Here is a 14,850-nt window from a genome sequence, read left to right on the forward strand (position 1 = left end):
CGCTGTTTTATTAATTTGTGTCTATCTTCACCTCACTGGGGATACAAATATTTCTCCTTGATTCTCCCTGAGTGACTTGGTTAAAATGAATAACCCTCCCCCCGCCATAGATAATCATATTTTTTCATATTCGCATTAAATGTAGGTAGTAGGCTATTGGAGCCAACACAACTAGCAAACAGCACGGAGGGAGTGAGCATTATCACCAGAACAAACGGCTAATTTCTTAAGCAAATGCAAATCCTCCTTACAAATCACATCATCGCAAAAGCTGTGTGCGCACTTCAGCAGAATGTGGGTGCATGACAGCCAACATACAAATCCCACATTTAATAAGCCTACACGTCTCACACACACACTCACACATATCTATTCAGCAAACACAGGAAGCATTAGGGACATGTGCATATCAATGACCATTTTCCCAGTGAAACAACAATGTACACAACAGTGGCAGCATCGGCCAGAGTAATTCCCGTAATTTGGTACGACAGCTGTTTTTTCATTTCAATAAATGCACCCTTTGATGATCGAAAGTTACCTCAAAAAAGAAATCATAGAGTTGAAAAAAGCCATGACACTTAAAAGGGGTTTCGGATTTTACCATTCAGGACTCACTATCGTCCTATGGCTCTATATAAAAATGGTCGACATGGCAACTCCCCAAAAGAGAAGTTAAGACATCTTGATCACCTCCTGGTGGCCAGCTGCAGTAAAGGTAATAAACCTCGCCCCTTCCTTGTTAGCTTTTGGGACTTGGGCTTAACTAAAAACTTAAAATACATGTCAAATACAATTTCCCAAAGATGGTTTCTGTGACTTAAGGCAGTTCTTACCTTGCTGCTATTTGTTCAAGTGTTCATTTGTCTCATAAGTTTGATTATCACTAGTTAACTGATGGTATAATTGATTATGCAAAGAAAAGAAATATTTAAAAAAAGATACAAAATGTAACCATATGAATTTGTTTGTCCCTCCCTTTGGCCAAAATAAGAAACATAAGTCCTTCCCCAGCTCTTACAAATAATATTTGCCATGCTAACTGTTACTATACAACCACATTCACAAATAACAATGTTTTTAAAGCTTATAATAGTTGTTCTGGTGTACATTCTCTGATACGTGTTAATTTAACTCTATTTTTATTACTGAGGTCATGGTTAGTGGTTGTGTCGTACTGGAAAGCGTTGTATTGAGAGGTGTTAATATTTTGCCCACTGCATTAGCAAATGTGAAGGGAAAAGAATATTACAAACACAACCTCGATAATAAAAATATTTTAAAATTGAAACAACTCTTGACAGCGTCACTCAAAACTGAACATTGATATATTTGCCATGGTAGAGTTCATGGCTGAGCCATTGTATTTCAGATTCTTCTCATCACTGTGTTGCTTGTTTATTTGAGCGTTTCATTATTCAACTGTGTCTTACCGTCAGCAAGTAACACCTTTTGTAAACTAGTTTTTTCTTCCACAGTGTTTCAGATTAATTCTGCTACATGTCTAGTGTATTACAGTGTGTGAATAATCTCCCGTGAAGGATTTGTTTTAGTGAGCCGTGCCTCCTGCATGCACATACTCAGGTGCGTAAACATAACACACCCTGCGGCATAATTGTCAACTACAAATCCTCTGCAGGTGATGTTGAGGCGCAAACTGGAGGGCAGCATCATTTCCATTTCAAAAAGCTCCATACAGGACGGGTATGCACATTAAAGCACATGTGGCGGCTCTGGCTGCCAGTGCTTGTGTGCACAGGGGTGTGCATGTTTTCCCAGGTGCAGCCTCAATCAATATTGTAAATAAAAGCTTCACTGTGACGTCGGTTTTAGAGCCAACTGTGTACATTATCTATAAGGTCATCATTCAAGCAGCGGGACTGACAGAGAGAGTGACTCAGTAAAAAACTTCTTGAAGTATGCATGTTGTTTACGAGATGATTTATTCATGAATGGCTGCATATTCCATTATGTGTAGGCTGCTTGTGTGTCACCGCTGTTGACAGAGGAATCTTGCAGGAAATAAATACACAATGTGAAATGGAACGTAAAAGATTTAGCACGGGCTGAAGTGATACTCGACCAAAGTCTGTGTTTAAATGTTGGGTACTCTCTTCTCTCCCAGGAAGGAACAGCTGTGTGATCTCATTTCATATTTCTCACCTACCTCCAGATTTTGATCCCAGTCTTGGTATGATGGCTGGAATTACCCCCCTGAACCCCATGATGCCCGGCCTCGGTATGGTGCCCGCACCCCTTTCACAGGATGTGCCAGTTATCAAGGAGATCATCCACTGCAAGAGCTGCACCCTGTTCCCCCCCAACCCCAGTAAGTCATAATATCATGCTAATCCTATTGTACCTTCTGCTCCCCACTTTACAAGCATCTTCACGTAAAAGAATAACACCAAAATGACATGCATTGGATTTTGTAACATACTTAGGACAACATATTGAATGATAAATAGATGTTGGGAAATATTGGGTAACACTTTTTATGAAGACCACATTTATAATGCATTATGAGGGCATACTTTGTGAATTATAACACAGTTATAATGCTTTAAGAAGTCAGTTTAAGTCACAGGACACTTGAAATCACCAGTGAGGATGCTATGGGCCACTGTCCCAATCCCAAACAGACTGTTTGCAAGCTAAGTAAGCCACTGGAATGTAGCCATAAAGCATTATAAATGCGTTATAATTCACTATGAATGTCTTCATGAATGTGGTCTTCATAGAAAGTGTTGCCAAATATTGATTTTGTTTTGTGATACTGTATTGATTCTAAGAAGCACTGTATCTATATAAATTATTTATATGGAAAGATTTTTGGCAGTGGTTCATTTTATAATGGCAGTATTTTAGCGTAATATATCCTTAGCTATTTGACTCCTCTACTCCATCAACATCACTTTGCTTACATAAACACCAGGGCTGCCCCTTGAAAGTCTGAAATTGGAGTCATGAGTCGGAGACCCACAGTCGACTCAGATTTGTTTACTTTTGCTGTGCAGTGTACTTTTGGGGAAGTTTTGGTCCCCAGATTTTGCTGCAGAGTGAGTGGTCTTGATTTTCATGCTACTTTCATGCTGATCTAAGCAGCTACAGCCATGCAGGAAGCTGCACAGAGGAGGAGAGAGAAAAGACCTTCTTAGAAGGGGTGAATTTACAGCTCACAGCAATTTAATAAGATGTAATCGTTGGCTTTTGTTTGATATCTGGTGTCTGCAAAAAATGTTGTTGCACATTTTCGACCTTTGGTTAGCACAGGTCGCTGGTTAAATATATTACATGAATGCCACTGTCACACTGAATGTCCATCTGAGCCCATTCAGTCGTTAAACCTTTGTATGGAAAGCAAATCGAATTTTAGAACGTGGAGTTGTGTACAGCCCAACTAAACACAAAAACATGGGCCGAGCTCCTACAAACATGTAGGAGAACTACAGTGGCCGATGTGAAAACACAAATGGCACTATCAAGGGCCAGTGTTTGATTTGTCCATTCTTGGCTTCTGTAGGAACAACATGGTCTCTGAGGAAGAAGACCCGCCCTTTATGTAGACATGAAAGGCTTATTCAAAGGTGAACACAACAATTATCATTTTTAGGTGATTATAAACTAATAAAAACATAGTTATGGACCGTTGAAACCCAAAGATATCCACCCTGATATCGTAGAAGACTACAGAAATTAGCTGTAACCGGAGATATCTTGGCATTTGAAAAACAACTCAACTCAACTCACAACTTTTCCCAAAATATCAGCTAAATGTTAATTCCTTGCAAGAAAAAAGATAAAGTTGACAAATGAATGTAGTTATGACAGATGTAAGCAAGTATATTTGTTTGGATTTTCCATCTCTGTGAAGATTTGAGATTATGCTTTTGTTGCATTTGTCAGACCAAAGAATTTTATTAACATGTTCTGACTTTGTATCAATCAAAGTGTTTTTATTCTCTCTCCTACTCCTGCCCAACACTTAACCTGATCACCATGAGCTACATTTACATTTGCACAACAAACTTTCAGGGCAAGTCACTTTGTATAATCTGACTTGAGGTGTTCAGCACAAGCTGTTGTTTATTTTTATCTCACCTCCACCTTTCAATTATGCGGAGTTAGAAAAGAAGTAGTGGGGGATGCTTTTGATTGATCCCGGCTTTTGCTTTTTCAGATTTCCTGCTAAAAAAGTTTCCTCCCGGGGGCTTTATTCAAACAAGTCTAACAAGTCATCTTCAAGGTGAACTAAAACAAAAGCTCCTCACGGCAGTGGCATTTGGGAGTTTTCAATCCTCTCGCAAAACAAAACACACATTCTCTAAGGCAAATATCTTTTTTTATGTTACCACACCCATAGACTGCGTGTTGCGCTTAACAAGCTGTTAGCTGTTTTAAACTGCAGCCCCTCGTGGCTTATTGCTTGATTTTCAGGTTTGCTTGCATGTAAATGGTATGCATTATAGCTCATTATAAATTGTCACCGTTACAATAAGGTGCAGAGGGAAAAGCTGATTAAAAGTTTAACTTCACCTAGGAACATCTCTCCAGCTTGTCGTCAGTGTGCGGAAATGAACAAGGCACTCTGAGCGAGGGCACATATAAACCCCGAGGCTGTGTGAGGGATCAGCCTGTCAAGAAATTACCCGACAACCTCAGCGCCTGTCACCATCACTCTGTGACACGAGTACAACTTTTTGTGTTTTGTGTGTCGCCTGGTATGCATGCATGAATTCATCACAACTTAATACCATGTCGAAGAAAATCTGCGCCCCAAAATCAGAAGCTGTGATGATTGGACACAGCTCTTAATTGTGCACCCTAATCATCTTCATACTTGACTTTCTAGTTTCTCAGCCCTTTTCCTTTCTGCTCTCTGCCAGTAGATCTTCACTCACTTTTTTGATCTCCATTTTTACTGAAGATCTCTCTGCCCATCACTTATTTCAGTGACACGTAAGAAAGTTAATCTCTGAGCTAAGTATTTTTGAACAGTCAGACATCTGAGGAAAACTGCCTCGGCTTGATTCCTCTCATAAAAGTCAAGTAACTTTGTAAAACTCAGCTCTTATACACTTAAGCCAACAGGAGTGGTTTATCAGGTGCCTCTGTGAAGTTGTGTTTTTGGGGCCAGCAGCTCCTTGTAGTGTCTCAAAAGACAAGTTGGTACCAGGCGAGAGTCAAGACCAATGATTATAGACCAAAAACAACAAGACAACAACAATCACTTCCAGGTAGACAACAACTGTTTTGAATTGCAAAAATTACTTTAACCTTGAAAGAAATAGGTGGTTCGACCTATCTGACATTTCTGCTGTGCTTACTTTATATACTGTGTTGCTTTGCTACACAAATTTACCTGCATAGAAATTAACCAGTATACTGCTGTGGATGGAGGCTGAAGCAAAACATATTTCACAAAGGAAAAAAAAATAATGTCAATTTAAGTGAACAATATTTAGCTGATATCTTCAACACTTTATCTTACACACGATGCAGGCAGCGGTATACCAGCAATTCCTGTGCTCTGCAAAGTAAAATTACTGTTTCTGTCAATGGAGTCAAGTTGCTTTTAGCTAAAGGCAGTTCGTTGTTTTCCAATTGGGAAAAAAAATGTAACAGTCAACTATCTCAGTCAACAAGTCACACTTCCCAGACCAAGGGTTGATTGGTATAGAACCAATAAGAATGAAAGAGTTAACCGGTCCACCATAATCATAAATCACATATGTAAAGTTAAACACTAATTCATGTGTGTATATACATTATATATATACATGTATACATCGCACTTATTAAATGGATGCATGTATACATACATACATATTGGTTTTAAATAGTTATTTGATGCTATAAAAAGGGTTTTGACATCATGATTGACAGCTGTTTGGTCTATGTGCTTGAATTCAATGGCACTACTCCACTACACGAGTGTATGGGCGTAGACTTGATACTGTGGCTCCACTTCCCCCGTTAATGCACAGACTGTAGTTTACAAAGCACAAGATGGCAGAGAACGTATGGCGTGTTGTATGGATTCTGTTGATAGTTTACAGGCATAATCCTTGGTTGTAGTTGTGCCCTCTTTGGTCAATTTATTATTGCATATCTTGCGTGTGGAAGCAATGTGCTTCTGTTGACCTCATTGGACCGTGACCACCAGCGTGCACTATGACAACCCGCAGCCACATATGAAGCAATTGGGATTGTTTTCTTCCTCTCAAGTGATAAGAAGATGGAGCATGAGAACCAAAAAGGTGTACAGGTGCGTAAAGGGGAAGCTGACCCTGAGGGCAAAATGTCCCACCAGTCAATCTACCCCAAACGACGGAGATTTAGGCTGCAAGTAGCTGTAATTGGTTTCCCATCCTGGTGTCTGGGTTTATCCTCAGGGACAGGATCAGGAGCTTGGACTTCCAGGAGGAGCTCGGAGAAAAACTGCTTCTTCTTTGCATTGAAGGGAGCAGGGATCAAGCACCTCCGCCAGGATGCTTCCTAGACACCTTGAAATGGAGGTATTCCTGGCACGTCTCATTTTGAGGAGACACAGGGGCAAACCTAGAAAATGCTATAGGGATTATAAATCCCAGCCAGACTGAAAATACCTCAGGATCCCTCACTAAGGAGCTGAGGGACATAGCTGGAGAGGGATTTCTGGGAGCATCTGCAGTCAACACGACCTGGACCTACATGAAAAATTGATAGGATAGAAAACCATTTTGGGTGTTTTTCACACATAGGACCGAAGCCACAGTCAATTCACTGAATAGGCACATGTTACCTCCCAAATTTTGTCACTCATAAGGTGAATTTTCTTTTGACAATTTTGGAAATAAGCAGTTTGGCAAGTTATTAGTTACATCAATTCCAGAGCAGTAAAAGTTTTTCACATCAGAACGGTAACATGGTTTAAATGAAGTGTTACTTTTAAAGATTGTTTTAGTATCCGTGTCACTAAAGCTGTGTCTCCTCCCAGTGGGATAGAGCTGAGGAGGAACAAGATGAGAGAGGAGAATCATTATTTCATACCACATGCTGTCAGAAGTGCTTTTTTGATGTGAAATGGTTTGAAGACAAAACAGTAAATAGATCAAGAAAATGTTATAAAATCTTCCGTGTCTTTAGGGTGGCTATTTTTTCATCGGACATTTATTTTTTGATTTATTGACTATTTGTTCGAAAGAATGGTGCAAAAACATGCCCATAGCAATTTCCCAGAGTCTACGGGAATGTCTGAAAATGTCTAGTTTCTCCCACCAACAGTCCACAATCCAAAGACATACACTTTAACATCGTAAATGTAAAAAAAATAAAATAAAATGCTCACATTTGAAAAGCTGCAACCAATAGGACACATTGGGCCTCATTCGTTCCTAAGTTCTTCTTTAAATTTGTTCTTTAAAAAGGTCATAAGAAAAGTCCACGTCAGATTCATGACATGTAGTTAAAGCGCAAAATTGTTCTCACCTGTCTTCTTATAATGATGTATCACCTTTTCCCATCGATTGAAAGCATGTACTAGTTTATACGTAAATACTTAAAAAATGCTCCACAAATCCCCATAAAAGGCCATTAGACTGCAGAGCCATGTGCAAAGAGGAATATTAAAGAAAAGCTGAGACAGTTAAGTCAAGGACGCCTAAACAAAAGTTTAAAGAGGCTGAAGCACCTGACTCCAAAATTTAAAAGCAAAAAGAGCTGTCATATGTAGTAGCGTCAGTAATGGATTCAAAATAACACACAACAAAGCAAGCATAGGATGCTATTACTCATTCAGTAAATGCTGTGTTCAGTGAAGGGCGCCAAAAGAGGTGCGATCTCGAATCTGAGGCCAAAAAACATTGCCAAGCACAGAAGAGAGACGCTGACCATGAGAAGGGGACATCATGCCCTCCTTACTCTCTGAAAATAGATCTGCATGGAAGATGCGCTCCCGGGCACGGCATGCAACGTCTTTAAGCAGCAACTTATGCCAAAAATAGGCCTTTTGGATGACATGATTCCCAGTCGATGTAAATGACGTGAATAATAATGACATAATAACAATAAGTGTTAGTGTTCCAAATATACATTGTAACTTACTGAAAATAGTTACTAAGAATAATATTATAAAATATCATTGTAATATAAATCCTATGATATAAAAACAATGACTAAATATTATTTTGTAAAACTCCAAATAAGATTATTACAATTATTGGTGAATGTCAGAATCTTTATGACACGCTTCCTTTAGTTCAATGCAAATCACTACCTTTTGTCATGGTGTTAGTGTGTTTGTGTGTGTTTGTGTGTGTTTGTGTGTGTGTGTGTGTGTGTGTGTGTGTGTGTGTGTGTGTGTGTGTGTTGCATTCAATAAAGGATCTGCAGGCTTTGGTTGCAGAATAATAATCCTCTTTATTCATTCCATCATGCATTAAAGTGAATAAAGTCATTTTTCTTTCTTTCCATCAATAAACTAAACGCACAACTTACAGTGTGACAAACAAATTTTGAGTGTCAAAAACCCTTTGCCCTTTCAGATTAATCACCTCACAACAACAGTGACCTTCCTACCGTAATTCTTGAGCCTGCCTGATGCACACACGGGAAATATCAATTAATTTCTTCATAGTTAAAGATAATATTTGGCTCTTAAATTGGGTTTTAAGTATAAATTCCTTCTTAGGAATGTTGGAGAATGAGGCTTCATAGAGCTTACTGTAAATGTGATTAGTGTGGGGGAAAAAACGTCCTCTGTGAAGTTGTTGCTGTACATTATTGAATAATACAGTGAGATCAGTGGTACAGCAGCCCGTTTGGTTTTATTATTGATAAGATTTGCTCTGAACCAGAGATGTAGGGATGCAGATGGTCAGAGGGTTGTTCAATATGTGAGGAACAAAGAGAAACAGGCGTTGTGCTCCAACTGCATTCAGGCTTTAAGCAAATATCACAGGCCAAGCGCTGGCGTCTAGGCAACACGGTTGCATATGTTGTCCATCGCAGGAAGTCATTACCCTGTAGCTGCATTCACTCAATCTGACGCCACATGCAGGCTCCCTCTTACTGACCTGTAGCCGAGCAGCAGCAACCCCGCAGCCTTCCCCCGGCTCTCCTGCTCTCTCCCTCTTCTTCTGCTTCGTCGGTGTGTGTAACCTTACTGTCGGTGTGCATCCTCATCAAGCTCTTTTTGCCTCTGTCACACCCTCCTCATTCAGCCTTAAGCCCTCTTTCACCTTCTCTACTGACACTTCTTCCCACTCACCTGTCTGGTGCTCAGGGTGGTGTAGCACCTTTTTTTCCTAAACGGTTTGAAAAGATTCAACATTTAGACCTGTGGACTCACTTTGATGATCAAATGGGGCATCAAACTCTCCATCTGTCTCTGTGTCTCTTTCAGACTTCAGACAGCAGTCAGAGAGATATATTTTGTAATTAACTTTAAGGAAAGATAAAACATGTTGTTTGGGGCTTTGAGAGTTGTAGCACTGTGTTCCAGTGTTACATATACACACATAAACACATTCAGTTTAGCTTCAATGAAGAAGGACGCCCAACTTGAGTGGCAGGTGTTTTTGTCTCACTGCTTATATAGATGTGTTTTGGCCTTACCTCAAACAAAGAAACTGTTGCAGTTGGAATTCTTAATTAACTGTTTTTTTTCATTGATTTTTTTCTGTTTTGTTGTTCCTCAGCAGATACATGCAGTCATACAGAAGGTCATGAGCTACTGGGTGCCCCTAAATCTGTTTTTTTGTTTTAAATGTGGATTAAACAAGCAAAATGAATTCATCATCTTTTGAATTTTCGCTCTTCTGATGGATTTGAGCTTCCTCTTCTTTTGAATAGGTGTCCATGCTGCATTGTAAGATGAACCTCCTGCGCCAAAAATGCTGTAAAAACTTTGGTTTATAATTGCAAATGCAGCCTTCATAACTTTCTACCAAGAAAGAGGCAGAAACAAGGCATGGAGAAAACATGAAACCCAAATAAGACCCTAAATCACAGAGGTGCTGATTTGCATTAGCCTAATATTATTACACCATTTCTGTTTTTGGCGAAGTATGGTTGGTAATTTGCAGTGGAATTGAGATCAATTGGAGAAGATCACAGACATCCTCAGCTATTATTATAAATGACATGAGGTCCCCAGTTTATACTAGCCATGTGCAATAGGGCCAATATGGCTTAAGTAACTTAAAAACAAAACAGAATTCACAAATAGACTAAGATAGAGAAGTCCTTGTGTGTTACAGTTTGGCGGTGACATCTGTTCCTCTGTGTGATTAATCTTCATGTGTGCATGTTCATGACTTGTGTTTGTTCATGTAAGACGTAAATGAACTGAACATGTTTACTGGAGTGTGTAAATATAGTTTATCTTTGGAATAAGAGTCTGTCGAGGGTTGAAGCCTCCTCGCTGTGGCGGCCCCCTCGGACTATAAAAAGGTGTTTAGCCAGTCGAGTTGATGGATGGTGATGACCTGTGTTAGTGTAGCAGACCAGTGGGTGGCCACACAGACAGCAGGCCTGTGGGACGGGGCTGGACTGAGAATCAGTCTGTGTGTTTGATTTACAGCAGCCTCCGTATTTACCCAAAGTAACCTGTCAGAATAAAAGCACATCAACCAGCTTATTAGTCAGACAGTGATTCATAATATCTCGAAGTACAGTCTGCTGGTTTGATTCAGAGCAATAACTAAGTGTGCAGAAAAACAGAAAATACCGTATACTATAAATCAATCAGTTAGTTGTGTTTTTGCATTTTATTGCATTATATTATTAGTGCTCACATTTTGATCCTCAGTGTATGCAAATTAGTTTGACAGTTTTCAAGCGCTCCCCTTTCACTTCACAACATGTCAATATCTGATCTCCTCCTTCTGTTTATTCATTTGCTTTTTTCTATCCAGCCTGCTTCTGCCCTCTCCCCCTAAGTTTCTCTGTCTGCATTTTAAAATGATCGGCCTTGAAGTGTCCGTCTCATAATTACTCAAAGGGACACACATATCGAGTTAGAACTTGGACAGAAAAATACTTTTTAAAACTGCATCTGGCAGCAGCACCCACTTCCTCCCTCCATCGTCTCTCTCTGTCTCTCTCTGCTTTGAGTTCACCTGCTTTTTATTTGCATGAAAAATGCAATCACTTGGACTGTTCACACACACTCACACACACTCTCAGATATTGTGTGATATTATGTATTTCTTGTAATTCAATCAGAAAATCATGAATACTTCATGTGGATCTTGTGCAAAGTATATTTGCATAAAAAGTTCTAATGTGCTGAACAGTGGGGTTCAGTATCACAGCAGGTAGCTCAGAGAACATCACAAAATCAAAATCATCACACCCCTGCAAACTGTTAATAGCTGCTAGGAAATTACTCATCTGATGCCAAAACTTTGTAATGCAAAACAAAACAAATTTTATTAAATTTTACAACATGACACATTAGGTTACCGCTGCACTGCACCTGTTCTCCTTTCTTTGTCATCACTGCTCTCTCTCCATCGTCCCCATCAGACACCCGCGGACCGAAAAGGTCAGTTAATTTGGAACTCTTTGTTGCGTCTGCCAACAAAGCTTTTTCTTGCCGTCGCAAGCTTTTTCCGGGCCACCTTTTACTTTTTCTGTCCATCTCAACTCAAAACTAGTTTAATCCGCCAACTCCGGAGGTCAAGGAATGAAACTCCAGTCAATATTTTTGCTTTAGCAGCCACATTTAAAGAAAAGAGGAGGCAGAGGGAGGGATACACAGTGTGAGAGAGACAGAGAGAGTTGAAAGAAAGGGACAGTTCTGGCTTAAACTCAGAGGCTGAAAATTTAGTTGTAACTCTTCAGAGTCCTGCGTGAGAGTAGCTGTGACAGCAGTGAGCTGATGAATCTTTTTTAGCCTGAAGAAAACTCTGACTTTGGATTGTTATGTTTTCACTGCCTGACATCCCATAAATATTTTTTTCTTTTTGTAAAATATGTATTCCAGCCAGCTGGTTTATTTATTATCATACTATTAGGAGGCATCATAAATGTGAAGCTGCAACACCGGCTCAATCCCGATGTCTTCTCAAATTGCTGAGCTCCTTACTTCGTCATGTGGAATGAGACCAGCCACCCTGCTGAGAAACCTCATTTCAGCTGTTTGTATTGTGAGCTCATTCTTTCTTTCACTACCCCAAATCTTCCACAGCTGAGGGTTGGAGTTACTTTATTTTTTTCAAGTTTTTAAGGATTTGGGCCCTCACTGAATATGCTTTTCCTCACAGAGTTTAGTTGAGAGATGCCAGAGGGTAATGAAAGTTTTCATATCTGTCTGTTTTGGCTAATGAGTGTCTAAAAAACAGGAATCAGCAGGATCTAAAATCCTGAATGTCGGTTTGAGAGCTGTCAGACTGTATGGACTCATCTTTCCTCAACAACTGTTTGTTATATAGAAATCTAATGCTCAGAGTCAGGGTTTGATGTGGGCAACAGTTATAATGAAGAAAGACGAGCAGAGGTCGGTGTATAAACCATAGACTGTATAAATAATGGAAGTAACCACGATGACATCACCTATTTGATGGTGGACTGCTGATTTGAAGCCTTGTGTTTGGCATTTTGGCTGTTGCCATGTTTGTGTTTTGGAGCCAGAAGTTACCATATTTAGAGAAGAAGGAGCTGCTGGGAAGCGGGTCCTGAAAACATTTTTTGTACCGGGCTAAAACAAGTTTTTGTTGTGCTGTAAAGTTGGACATATTACCATGGGACTGTATGGGGGTTTATTCTGTTTTGGAGCCACCTTTAAGTGGCCATTTGATGCATTGCAGTTTTTGGCACTCCATTTTAAGCCTGGGACTTTACTGCTTTTGGGTTTATTTAAAAAAACAAAGAGATAAAGTTTGACAAAAAGTCTTCAAAGTGTGAAAAAAACCCCAACTTTGTTAACAAACGAGAAAAACATTTTAAATTAACAATCAGCTTTTTAATTATTTCTACACCCTTCACCCAAATGGGAGTAAAGATCACCGACACCACAACTCATCAATCTGCAACCAACACAACGAACCTAAGCTGCTGAACTGGCCCACTGGCTCTGACTGTTAGTTTCTCCAGGCTTTTTAACCACCACGTCCTTGATGAGTGATGAGACGTCGGTGTACACGCCACCAGCACTCGTCACTGCAACGAGGGGGAGGGCAGAACCTAAGGCGAAACAAAAAACAGGGAAAAAAGGGCACAATCACCTGTAACAAGAAGTTTACTGCCCCATTTAGACTGTTTTTCTGTTTGACTGTGAGAGAAAACTGATGCAAAGTCTATATTACTGCACCCAACCAGTTCTCAGTCTCGAAATCCTTTTGATCACACTTATAAGACCCCAAGATATCTGAATTAATCCACTTGCTGCTGATCAGTTAGGCACTCATGATACAACTCAGGTATCCGACCAAGTTCAACTCCAGTTCTTTTCAGAGCATCGATATCTAGTAGGGTGGAAGTATCAGTAACAATGATCGCGGGGCCCTTTTCTAGCAGACAGCCGAAAATCCAGCATCCTCAGCGTTCCACTGATTAGCTGGTTCACTCCTCATAGACCCCGCTAATCACATTCATCATGGATGAGAAGCCTGATCTATCGGAGATTAGATCAGTCAACACTCATCTGTGTTGAATAAGTGATTTCTGCAATGCAGGGGACCTTCCACATGAGAGGATTTGCAATCACTTTGTGGCCAAAAGGATTTCATTTTCATGCATGGAACGGTTTTGATATTAACATTTATCTAACAAAAAACGATCTGAGCATATTGCTCTAAGTTATCATTATTCATGCATCGAGCTTTATCATTTTTTAGGTCATAAGTGCTATGTTTAAAATATAACTTAATTGAATTTCGCAGCATCAAGCTCAGGAATGTGGCCTTTTTTTTCAAAGTCGTGGATCGTTTTATGTACAAGTTTTATCTTCTTCTTGTTTAAATGTTAGTGTCACCTGGCTCTTACTCTTCTCAGCCTGAATGTGGAGTTTGACCCCAGATCATTTTTTATTTATTTATTTTTCATTTACGCTTTCTTTTTCCCTCAGTCATTAATGTGTGAATTGCTTTATCATGAAACTCTCTTTCCTGCAGTTATTGAAGTGCCACTTTCCCCTCTTAAAGGAGTATTTCTCACCCAAATGAACAGTTGTGTATCTATCGTTCACCCCATGTTACATTGAATTTGTGAAGAAAACTCTGTTGCCTGTGGTGAATGAAGAATTCAGGGGAAATTCTTGATGAAGTGAAGTCATTGGGGGCTGTGTTTTACAACAATAAAAATTACATTAAAACATCTGTTTTCACACTCTGGCACAACTCCTGAAGTATAAGTCTCATTAATTCTGTTGTATGCTTTGTACTTCCAGATCAATACATTTTTGCCATTTCTGAACACGAAGTGAAACTTATCGATGCTCTCTTCAAAGCCAGACTCCGTTGTCAAAAGCAGTCATTTTCCCTCGCTGAACACTGGAGCTGCTGGTCTACAGCTGCCTTTATCAGCGAGTTTGTTTGTGTTATTGTGTGACTTTGGTGTTTTAAATTGTTAGTTTGGATTCATGAAAGTCTCACAATAACTCAAACTCCTGATCAAGGCAGCGGTAGACCAGCAGGACCTGTATTTAGTGAGGAGAATTACTGTTTTTATGAATGGAGTCTGGCTCTGAAGGTATTTGAAATGATGAAATAATTATTTTGGGGGCTGAGATATTCCTTTTATAATCTTTCCATAATGTTTTGGTGGATCTTTTTTTATCACACATAATAAGACTTTCAGTTCCATCATATTCTTGTCTGTAATGTTTAATGTATTGACACACCTGACAGGTAGTCTATACACTAT

At 39.6% G+C, this 14,850-nt stretch overlaps 1 protein-coding gene across 5 annotated transcripts in view; it reads left to right on the forward strand.

The window, feature by feature from the left end:
* LOC121947736 (ecto-NOX disulfide-thiol exchanger 2) overlaps nt 1-14,850 on the forward strand; it is a 242,114-nt gene that overhangs the window by 175,763 nt on the left and 51,501 nt on the right. For all 5 annotated transcript variants that reach the window (XM_042492831.2, XM_042492832.2, XM_042492833.2 and 2 more), the window contains one exon: nt 2,174-2,329. In XM_042492831.2, coding sequence (XP_042348765.1) covers nt 2,174-2,329 — 156 coding nt within the window. The remainder of the gene's footprint in view (nt 1-2,173; nt 2,330-14,850) is intronic.

Source organism: Plectropomus leopardus, chromosome 8, assembly GCF_026936395.1.
Source record: "Plectropomus leopardus strain MGB_pleo_1.0 chromosome 8, ASM2693639v1, whole genome shotgun sequence".
Taxonomy (NCBI): Eukaryota; Metazoa; Chordata; class Actinopteri; order Perciformes; family Serranidae; genus Plectropomus; species Plectropomus leopardus.